Below are 12,363 nucleotides of genomic sequence, written 5' to 3'. Positions count from 1 at the left end.
AGAGAGAGAGAGAGAGAGAGAGAGAGAGAGAGAGAGAGAGAGAGAGAGAGTTAGTGTTTTGCAGTGTACTTCAACGGTACCAAGGACGTGAGAACATTTCATTTGACTTTTTTCCATACTTTTTGTTTATTTGTAGAACGATTCAATGTTTATCTTATGCCTACACCCAACCTGGATATTTATGGTGAATGCACAATGCAGATCACTCATGAGAATATCTATCTCTGGGATATCCACAATGCAAAGGTCAAGCTAGTGATGTGGCCTCTTAGCTCGCTGAGGAGATATGGTCGAGATTCAACTTGGTTCACCTTTGAGTCAGGAAGGTAAGTTCCAATTCATGACAGAAGTACAACAGTCATATAACTGTGTCCTGTGAATGAAATTCTGGCTGTCATTGCCAGGTATAATTATTAAATTATGAAAGGTCAAAGTTAACAAATATGAATCTCTTCGGTTTCTTATTAATGATTTTTTAAAAGTTCGTAATTATATTGCAGGTTAATTAATCCACTCAATGTAATTCCAGTCTCACACATGTATATTAAGCTATTTTAATAATGAAAGATATTAAAGTACTATAATATTAATTTGACCTTTTTCATGCAGTAATATTCATATACAATTAACTGTGTCATTACTTGCATTATTTTTGTGAGTTTATTAAAAAGCAAATTATATTATAATGCTTTTTTACAATTATTTATGTTTTACATTGTATGTTTCAGATGAATTACACAACTTATTCATCCCAGTATATGCTGATAACATTAGTGATTAAGTTAAATTTATACAATGGAATACTACTCAGCTATTTAAAACAAGTTAAGAATCTAAATGACTGATGAAATTTTGACAGAGCAACAGTTGTCATTAAAAAAAGGTATACTTTTTTATCATAGTATATGGATAATGCTCATAAAAGCCCAAAGTGAATGAATTGTTCACAATTACAATTCATGTACATGGAATTATACATGATACAACCAAATTAATAACTTTAATACTCAAACCTCTTCAGTAAAATATAAACCTAATCTGAGACTTAAATTTAGGGACTTTTTCCCACATCAGGGCTTGAACTCAAAGTCTCATGTATGTGTGATTGCCCTAGCCAGTGAACTATATTTTTAGCCTTGGTTTAATATTTCTATGTAACAAAATGTTGCTTTGATGCATCAGTCTTGCCAGGTAGGAATTGGTTTAGTATACTGTTGAAATGAAGGTAGGAATTGATTTAGTATACTGTTGAAATAGTCTTAAACAAAAATTATGACTGAAGTTCTAATACATATGAAACAACAACTTTAATTCATAACTTCCTCCTTATCAAATGTTTGAGTATTCAGGTATAGTTGACTGGGCTCTAATAATATTCATCATGGGCAGGTCATATGTCTCTTAAAATTTAAGAGCAAAACTCCCTGAGCCACAGTAATTTTCCTAGAATTAAGTTATTTTACAAGGAAATATTACACTTTACCATGTTGATTTCTCTGAAGAATCTTGACTCTTGTATTTATTTAGTAACTCTGAGTTCATTCACTTATGTGTTCCTCTCTGCCTAGAAACTCAGGGTATAATAATGATTACAACCTTCATAACAATTGAAAATAAAAACTTCAACACAAAGAAGGTTTTTAGAATTATACACTGCTTTGAAATTACAATATTATATAGATTATAGTATTTTTAGATAGTCACTCATCCAAAATAAATATTTGATTCTTGATGTTTAATTTCTTGAGTTCTTTATATACTTTGGATATTAATCCTCTGTCATATGTAGGGTTAGTGAAGATATTTTCCCATTCTGTTGCTGTTTTGTTCTATTAGTGGTGTGCTTTGCCTTATAGAAGCTTTTCAGTTTCATGAGGTCCCATTTATTAGCTGTTGATCTTAGTATCTGAGCTGTTGGTACTCTGTTTAGGAAGTTATCTCCTATATCAATGCATTCCAGGCTATTTTTAACTTTCTCTTCTATGAGATTTTATTAATCTGGTTTTGTTTTAAGGTTTTTGATCTACTTGGGCTTGAGTTTGTGTAGGATGATAAATATAGATCTATATGCATTTTTCTACATGTGAACATCCAGTTAGTCAAACCTTTGTTGTATATGCTTCCCCCCCCCCCCCATTNTATGGTTTTGGATTCTTTGTCAAAAATCAAGTATCAATTTGTGTGTGGGTTTATTTCTGGATCTTTGATTTGATTCTGTCAATCAACCTGTCTGTTTTTATGCCAATACCATGTGGTTTTTATTACTATATCTCTGTAATACAGCTTGATATCAGGAATAGTAATACCTCCAGAAGTTTTTTAATTGAACTGCCTTGTCTATACTCAATGAAAGATATACATAACCCTTCTGGAACTTGATATACCAAAGTGGGTTCATATCCATGGGAGGCCTTCCTTTCTCTGGGGAGAAAGGGAGATGGGGAGAAGAGAAGCTGGGAGGGAAGGACTGAGAGGAGAAGAGGGAAGAGAAACTATGATTGGGTGTGTGGGGCTGTGAAAGGCAGCCTGTTTTGATTGAATGGGGCTTGCTCCAGAGACCCAGTAGAAAACTTTACAAGGGATGGAACAGTGAGCCACATTCCCTGAGACAGATGCCTGATACCACAGTGCCCCCAACTCCATAATTCTGTGTTATCAGTCATGCAGACAAAGCCCCAAGCTCCTGGGCCATCTTCACTCTTCTTAAGCTCTCACCTTTCTTACTCTTATCTCTAACTTTCCTTTTCCTCCTTTCTTTCCCCTTCTCTTCACATGGCCATGGTTGGCCTCTCTTTTCCTTTTACCTTCTCTCTTTATCTCTGTCTTTCTACAATAAAGCTCTAAAACCATAGACTGTCTCTGTTTATCAAGGCCCACTGTGCTAGAACAATGGGATAGGCTTTTCCCTAAAGAGCCACATCTAACCTCCCACCGGAAAGCTGTTCTGCTCTCCAGCCACAGATTGGACCAAGGACTCTCACCCACATGGGAACCACCCAGCACCCCCTCTCTTCCTGCCCTGGGGATGACTGAGCCATCCCTGGAGCCCCCATTTTGTTCTCAACTCTTCCTCAGTGTCTAGCTGTGTCTAGGATGCCAGAGACTGAGAACCTGTTATCCCTGACCACTATGAGGCCCAGAGACCTCAGACTTCCCTGTGTCTACCCACCGAGGGCTGGGGTTCCTTCCCACAGCCAGCCACCCACCCGGGACCACATGAAAAGCTTGCAGCAGTCCTTCAGTGTCTACCCACCCAGAGCACCAGAACTCTGGTGGGACACAGGTTTTCTCCCACTCCCTTTATTCCCCCATGCCCGCTGCCCTACAGGGATGTAAAGTTAATTAATTTAAAATAAACAATAAAATAAACATTGTTTACTGTGGGAGATAAATTAATAAAGTGCTTAACAAACAAACAAACATAAAAACTTGATTTCAATTCCAGAACGCACATAATAAAAACAAAACACAGAGACAAAAAAACATATAAAACATAAATAAACAAAAAACCTTGTCCATCATGATCTGTGCCTACAATCTAAGTACTAAAATGAGGCAGAGGCAGAGAGATACTTAGGAATCAGTGGTCCCCCCATTTAACCTAATTGGTAGACATGGACAGTGAAAGACCCTGTCTCAAAGGGATCAGTGATTTGAAAATGATACCCAAAGTTCCCCACTGGCATCTGCACACAACCCCCTACTCTCACAGAGATGGGAGAGGGAGGCAGTAACATTTGAACTTGTATGCAAAAGAACATCCACACATATACACATATAGACACATGCTCAAAGACTATTCTTGCAAAGCAGAATGGTTCACACCTGCAATTTCACCACTAGAGAGGCAACTGAGTGTCTGAGTTCCAGGCCAATTTAGTATAGATAGTGAGCTAGAGGCCAGAAATATACTATGAGATTTCCTCAAAAAAAAAAAAAAAAAAAAAGAAAAAAAAAACCAACAACAAAAAGAATATTGAATTAGTATTCTTCATTTTTTTTTCTATTGCTATCTTCCTACTGCATACCCTTCTGTGTAATTCTTGGTCCTACCTTTAATATGCTCAAGCTTTAAGGATAACATCCATAGACCCAAACCAGACAATGTTCTTGGTAGCATGTGTTAAGCTTCTATGACTTTGACTGCTATTTTAACAGTATTAAAATGCATGAAGACACATTAACACATTAGAATAGGAAAGGTTCATACTCTCCAAATATTCATTGTGTTGTAGGCTTATCAGTTTTGTTTTGTCTGTTTGCAATAACATAGTAAAAATGAATATTAAAATAATGAAAAATCATGTGCATATCCGTGGATTGAGAAACCTGAACTCAACTTGAATTTTCATCTACAGATGACTCCCAAAATTATGTTGAAGCCCTCACCGCCAAGGTAATCACATTTGTAGAGCCTTTGGGGATTAGAGAGAGTTGGATTTTGTTTACTGCTTCCTTTCTCACTCATTTCGCCTGGGCCATTTGTCCATGCCAGTGCTGGGTTTTTTTATTTATATTAGTGGGCTTGTGTTCTCAGAGGCTGAGTGAGTCAATGACCATAAAGCTAAAAACAGCATGTATTGACATAAAACTGACATAGGTGAAATCATTAAAAAAAAAAAAAAAAAAAAAAAAAAAAAAAAAAACACCTCTTCCTCAGAAAGCTTATAGTTTGCCTGTGTCTAATCTCTTAGGAACTTTCTAGCTCATTTTGAAGAATTCTTATTGACAAAATGTTAAATTCTACTAGGTTAAATTCTTGGTCTAAGCCACAAGAATTTGGGTAGAAACAAGCCAACCACAACACTTGGGAGAACATCTGCCTTTAAAAGCCAGTCAGATAGATCTGAGTGTTCTAGAAATAGAATCCAGAGTTCCCTATGTAGGCTTATTCTGAGAATGTGACTGATGCAAAAGGACTTTGTGAATAAATCAAAGGAAAATACTGAATGGCTACCCTAATTATAGCGGATGCTCAGAGCATAACTTTGGGTAAGTAGTTTCTCTGCTATTCAAGATCCAGTGAAATGTATAAAAATTGCTTGATATAAGATATACATTTCTTTGAGTTGAGGTTTTTGATGTGATAGTATTGTCTATTGTGAAATCAGACCATAAAGCAATGAAAATATGTTTAAATATCCTCAATATATAGAAGACAAATGAAGAAATTTCACACCATATTATATAAGATATGGTAGTATAACTGCACAACCTCAAGTCAGAAACCTGACTCAACATTAACTTGCATCTACAGATGGTACTGTGTCTTCCCAAAATTATGTTGAAGCCCTCACCCCTAAGATAATCATATTTGTAGGGCCCTTGGGAAATATTTAGGTTAAGATAAGATCGTAAACATGGGGCGGCCATTATAATATAATCTTTGTTCAGATACAGAAGCTAGAAAGATGGCTCAGGAGTTAAGAACACTTTCTGATTTTCCAGGAGATCTGAGTTCAATCTCCAGGATACATGTCAGATGACTCACAGCCTACTGTATCCTCAGCTCTATGGGGATCTGACACCTCTGGGCTCTATTATGTCACATACCACACAGAGGAATATAACTAAAAATAAGTCTTAAATATTAAAAATAAAGAAGAAACTCTAGAGACCTTGCTTACTTTAATCTCCCTTGTCATCTAAAGACAAGAAGGTATCCATTTCATGCCAAGTAAAAACATATACTTCTTGCGTATTGATCTTGAGCCTTCAGACCTCTGAGATCATAAATTTCTTCAGCTTAATCCATTCCCAGCCTAGGGGTGGACAGCACCAAACTCAGGATTTAGGTCCTAGACTTGATAAGCATGGAGAAAGTATGCATTCATTTTCCCTGCTCTCAATTAGCTATTTTAATTTCCTGCTGCCTTAACTTCCTTACTGTGATTGCATGTAACCTGGAGTTTTGAGCTAAAAGAACTTTCTATTCCCTCCCTACAATGCTCTTTTGGGGGGTATTTATTACTGCAACAAAAATTAAACTAGGCCAATAAGCATTGACAAAAGTGCATAGTTTAAAATTATGAACTCATAGAAGACACATGAAGATAATCCTAACTTAGTCATAAAAATTACAATGAGGATTTTTAAAATACTAAAATAAAGCCGAGTGTGGTGGCACTTGCCTTTAATCCCAGCACTCAGGAGGCAGAGGTAGGTGGATTTCTGAGTTCTAGGCCAGCCTGGTTTACAAAGTAAGTTCCAGGACAGCCAGGGGTACACAGAGAAACCCTGTCTCGAAAAAACAAAACAAACAAACAAACAAACAAAAAACCAAACTCTATGAGAAATACATTGATTAATTTTGTGTCATCAAAGCTAAAATGTTATGTTTTTCTGAAGACATCCTAAACAAACAAACAAAGACAAGCCAGGGCCAGAGTTAAAAATAATCTAATTGTATCTTTACTGGAAAATTGTATGCATTCAAAATATCTAAACAGTTTTTACAACCCTAAATTAAAAGACAAATAGTCCATGTCTCCAACCAGCAGAAAAGAAGCGACGAAACCGATGTTCTTCTCAAAGCAGTTTATTCAGGAGCATAACTATGTGCACTAAAATGATCCCCCCTTTTCTTTGATCTCTCTCGGCCATCCCCTTTTATACCCTCTAGTCCACTCCCCATCACCCCATTCCACNTAGGCATAGTTCATTGGCTCAGGACTACATTTGTCACATCATCTGATCTTTCGTTGTGGTGCATCTGTGCAGTGCAGTTTAACGGACCTGGCTATCTTGAGGGATATGAGGATGTCAGTTGTTAGCCCTTAGACTTGGCAGCAGTCCCAGGCGCCATCTAGGGTCCGCAGCCAAACCAGCTCCTCACAGTGCATTCATAAATGGGTTAAAAGTGTCAGTTTGTAACAGAAGCTATACTGATAGCCTGGAAAACATATGTAGAAAATATGATCAACAAAATTGGAAACCAGGAATGATAAACTAAAAGAAAGCTCCACTTCATTCAACATTACAAAAACAAAAACAAAAACAAAAACAAAAACAAAAAACAAAAAACAAAAAACAAAACACCAGTTTGTCAAGCAGAGACATACAATTCTTATTCTCTTGGTAATGTGAGTGAAAACTGACATATGATTTACAGAAGTCCTTTGATAGTTTTTGTGTACACCATATGATAGAGAAATTTTATTTCTACAAATTTATTTTTAAAAGATATTTATTACTGGATGCTCATAGTTGCTTTCTGTATAGTGAAAATGGAAACAATGGAATTAACAGCAAGTTGACTGGATGCACAAATTATAGTAGTGTTATTTAATATACTATCTCATTCTAAAACTCTACAAAGTCTAAGCCAATGAATATTATTCTAAGCAACACATATGAGTACATTTGTACAAAATTCTATTAATCAAACTAATTTATGTGTACAGGAAGAAAGAATGTTTGGCTAATATGGATAATATGCTATTCACATGTACAAAGAAAAATTTTGCAAGATTGGAATACATTGTATTTTGAAATGCTAAAAGTTTTCACTATTAAAAATTCTGACTTGATGTGGTGGATTAAATAATTGGTTCTCTTTATCCGTTTCATGCCATATGCATGTCTTAAAACATCATATGGTACACATATTTTTATTTTTTAATAATATCCCTTATACAAAATGATCGGTTTAAGAAAGCATATTTAAAAATGCATGGCATATTTTGCTCGTACTCACCCCACATTACTTTGTCTAGTCTTCCTCTTCTCTACCTCTCACTAATCCTCTTCCTTTTCCCACATGATTTACTTTGCATTGTAATAATTTAAAAATATTTGTCTACATATAAATAAATATATGATATTTATATTTCTCAGTCCAGTTTATTGTACTTAACACAATGATTTACAGTTCTATTTTTTTACAAATGTTGCAATTGTATTCTCCTTTATGATTGACTATAACTTCAATATATGTTTATGTGTGTAGTTATATTTATATATGCTGTTTCCTTAATTTTTCTGCTCATTAGCATCTATGCTGATTGCAAAACTTGGCAATAACTAATACAATAAAAGTACAGGTTTGTAGGTGTCTATAGTACCCTGCATATTCCTTTAAGTATATTTCCTGGAGTAGTGTAGCTGGATCCTCTGGTAGTTCTAGTTTTAGTTTTCTAAAAAGTCTTCACACTAATTTCCACACTATTTCCACTAATTACATTCTAATTCACAGGGATAATTTTTCCACATTAATAATACTTTTTTTGCTTCTTTCCTTGATAATAGTCATTGTGATGGTGAAATATATTTTGATTTTTCAGTGAATAATATTGCACCTTTTATTTATTTTATCACTTAGAATTATTTTGAGAATTGCTATCTCAATTCACTTGCCCTATTATAAAAATATTAAGAGTGGTCTAGTTTGCTTTCCTTTGATCTGATAAAGCACTAACGAAAACCAATTGAGGAGAGCAAAATATTTATTTCAGATTACAATTCAATGACATAGTATAACATTGGTGGAAGCTAAGACATTAACTCAAGAAGGAATATGGTGGTGGGACCTGAAACAGAGACTCAAGAGGAACAATTCTTTAAAGAATTTTCTCAGCTACGTTTCTTATACAGACCAGATCTGCCTGTCAACAGTTCTGTGTTAGTTCTCCCTAATCAATCAGCAATCAAGAAAATGCCCAGTTCCCATAAGCTAATTAGATGGAGGCAATTTCTCCACTGATATTCCCTCTCCCCCGATACGTCCAGGTGTGTATCGGGCTGACAAGGCTTGGCTATACCTGAAAATAATGCATTCCACCCTTTGTTAACTTAATCATACAAACACATCATTATTAGCTGTGCCCTTTTCATTTCTTTTTTTTTAAATTCTATTTGATATCTTTATTTAGCTGATTATGGTATCTAATTAAAAACATTCTTTTTCTTACTTTTTTTTTTACAATTTTATTAGATATTTTCTTTATTTGCATTTCAAATTTTATCCCATTTCCTGGTTTCCCCTCTGAAGACCCCTATCCCATTCCCCATCCCCCTTATTTCTTATTCTCAGAGTTCTCATGTTAATATTACAGTTGAAAACAGCCCATTTTTTAAAAGTCACACAGTCTACAAATTTTTAAATATTTATAAATTTAAGACATCTCTAAGACTTCAGTCTTTTTTACTGTTGCTCTTGTAAAATAAAAATTGAACTACATGCTTTCCTTTTTTAAGAGGAAAAGAAAAATACATAAAAATGATTACACATAAGCAAAACCAAAGACTAGCAGTAAAATTTAATGTCTAATATTTGGCAAAAACTAGATCTTCTAGATACCAAAGAGTTTAGGCAGCTCATTGTCTCTGGCTATAATATATCACTTGTAGATTTTCAGATAAGCTTAAGCCAGCTGCATTCCATATCTGCCACACTGTTCTCAACAGCTATCCCATAGTCTTGGTGTCTCCAACATCTAGGGGTCTCCCCTGAAGCTTCTCTTTTACCAGTGACTTCTACTGCCCTTTCACAGTGCCAAGCCTCAGCTGCTCTCTATTACCCTTTCAAAGAGAATATCATATAGAAGACTCTGACACACTACTAATGTTGTATTCCAGCTTTACCTTTGTTGAAAATTATAAAATGGTTAACTAAATATTGCATATTTGCATACAATTATATGCAAACTGCATCACAAACTTCCTGTGAAAAACAATGAAGAAAGGAAGTAGGAGGAGGTTTTTGCTTCCATTTTATATTCTTTCCTACTGTTTGAATATTTGGCAATGAGCTTAGAAATAAAATACCTTATCTGAAAAGAATGCAGCTAAAGAATAGAGAAAAATCTTGTGTTATTCTATAAAATAGGTATCATAAGGCAATAGATCTGGCCAGATTCCAGTCATACAAATATTTATCACTAATTTTGCTTATCATGATATTTGGAATAGTTAGAAACAAGATTTTTAATGACTGTATGGTATCTGAATGTAGAAAATGCCCATTATTAATTCCACATAAGATATTTATAAAATGAACTTTAATAAATAATATCTCCAAAACCATTTATGGAAAAAAATGCAAATTTTGATTACATTCTTAATAGGGGCTTTAAAAAGAACAACAGGATCAAGCATGGGAAATTTGTAAATGATTTTACAATATAGCAAATTGTTTTCAAAGAAAGTAATATCTACTTATATACCCGCTAACAGTACAAAGACAGAGTGACCTTCTTGCACCCACGAATGCATGTATTGTATTAACATGTAGATTCGAGGACTTTCTTTTTTTGATAGAACCTTTTGACATCTCATTTTCTTTATTTCTCTCCTTTACTTATCTTTGATGTTGGATATTGGTCTTTTTGTACATAGTTACTTTCTATTTTCTCTTTCAAGATTGAGATGTTGATCATATCTTTGTATGTCTATTCTAGTTAAAGAGAAACAAGGCTGGCAGGCTTGGTCCATGTTGAATTAACAGAAAAAGAGTTGGGAAATTGTAATCCCTGGAGATGAGACTTGGGATTTTCTAGGGAGCAGATCTGAGTGTGGATCTAACTAGTCATCACAGGAAGCCTAAGACAGAAACCTAGCTTCAGACCACGAGAAACTCAAGAATAAGGAAGATCAAAGTGTAGATGCTTCAGTCCTTCTTAGAAGGGGGAGCAAAATACCCATGGGAGGAAATATGGAGAGAAAGTGTAGAGCAGAGACTGAAGGAAAGGCCACTCAGAGACTGCCTCATGTATCCCATATACAGATACCAAACCCAGACACTATTGCAGATGCCAAGAAATACTTTCTGAAGGATTCTGATATAGCTGTCTCCTGAGAGACTCTTTCAGAGCCTGGGAAAATACACAGGCAGATGCTCACAGACAACCATTGGACTGAGCATGGGGTCTCCAATGAAGGAGTTAGAGAAAGGACTGAAGGAGCTGAAGGGGTTTGCAACCCATAGGGAGAACAACAGTATCAACCAACCAGACCCCCCCCCCCACCAGAGCTCTCTGTAACTGAACCACCAACAAAAGAGTACACATGGAATGTCCCAGGGCTCCAGTCGCATGTAGCAGAGGATGGCCTTGTCAGATATCAATGGCAGGAGAGGCCTTGGTACTGGGAACACTCCATATCCCAGTGTAGGGGAATGCCAGGGCAGGAAGGCAGGAGTGGGTAGGCAGGTGGGTGAGCACCCTCATAGAATCAGGGGGAGGGAAGATGGGATAGGGGCTTTCTGGAGGGGAAACTGGGGAAGGGAATAACATTTGAAATGTAAATAAATAAAATATCCAATAAAAATAATTGGAAAAAAAGAAAATTTAGTAGCCCATTGTATACTGTGTATTGTTTTGTATAGTATGAGCATACACATGCATGTGTGTATGTATGTGTGTATGTGTGTAATAAAATTGAATAAGTCAAAGTACTCTTCTCATAGATGTCCTTTGTAAAACATACAAATTGATATTATTGTGCCACTAAGTCATGAAAATCAACAATCAACATGGTATTCTAACGTTGATCCTGGTGGGATAGCTTAGCTCATTCACCCTTCTGGTTATAACCAGAAGGGTTATAACCAGAAGACATCCTGAGCTTCAGGGAACATATGCCCTGGTGAAGACTGCTGAAGGGAAACAAAGATAGAAAACTGTTTCCTTGGCGAGGCACAGCATTTGAGAGTTGTGTTCATTCAAATTCTCACAACAGCTTGGAACAATTGCTCTTTCACCAAGATTGTAACTTTGCATTTTAAGAGCAAAAGAATCAACCAATTTTCCATGCAAGCTTGTTTTTCAAAAATATCGCAAATTTACCAGACCTGCAGAGTAAGTGACAGGCCTCTTGATTATGCTCAATTTTTTTTCCTGTGAAAGACAATATTACTTTGCAAACTGCTGATGTGGCAATTTTACTTCACATAGCCGCATAAATATGGAAAGCAAAAATCAAAATGAGTGGCATGCCTGACTGACAAATTTCAAGAAAACCTAAACCATATTTTATAAAATTACTTCTCAAAATATACTTTCTAATATTAAATGCAATATTTAATACAACAAAATTGGTGTTTCAAATAGATGTCTCACTAATTTTAATAATATGATCTGCATTTAGACACCTGGAGAAAATTTACTTCCTAAGTTTTAACAATTAAAAATGAGAAAAAAAAGAAATACTGCAGCGTTGATCCTATGCAGAGGTAGTTATGAAAACAAATATTAGCCGGGCGTGGTGGCGCACGCCTTTAATCCCAGCACTCGGGAGGCAGAGGCAGGCAGATTTCTGAGTTCAAGGCCAACCTGGTCTACAAAGTGAGTTCCAGGACAGCCAGGGCTATACAGAGAAACCCTGTCATGAAAAGAAAAAGAAAAAAGAAAAAGAAAGAAAGAAAGA

The 12,363-nt window shown here is 35.7% G+C and overlaps 1 protein-coding gene across 1 annotated transcript in view; it reads left to right on the top strand.

Moving 5' to 3' along the window:
* Dok6 (docking protein 6) overlaps positions 1-12,363 on the top strand; it is a 416,578-nt gene that overhangs the window by 260,369 nt on the left and 143,846 nt on the right. The window contains exon 5 of the mRNA XM_021214877.2: positions 137-326. Coding sequence (XP_021070536.1) covers positions 137-326 — 190 coding nt within the window. The remainder of the gene's footprint in view (positions 1-136; positions 327-12,363) is intronic.

This window comes from Mus pahari, chromosome 15 (genome assembly GCF_900095145.1).
Source record: "Mus pahari chromosome 15, PAHARI_EIJ_v1.1, whole genome shotgun sequence".
In the NCBI taxonomy this organism is placed as follows: domain Eukaryota; kingdom Metazoa; phylum Chordata; class Mammalia; order Rodentia; family Muridae; genus Mus; species Mus pahari.
The sequence above is the reverse complement of the archived record's forward strand: the minus strand, read 5'-3'. Positions and strand labels throughout refer to the sequence as shown.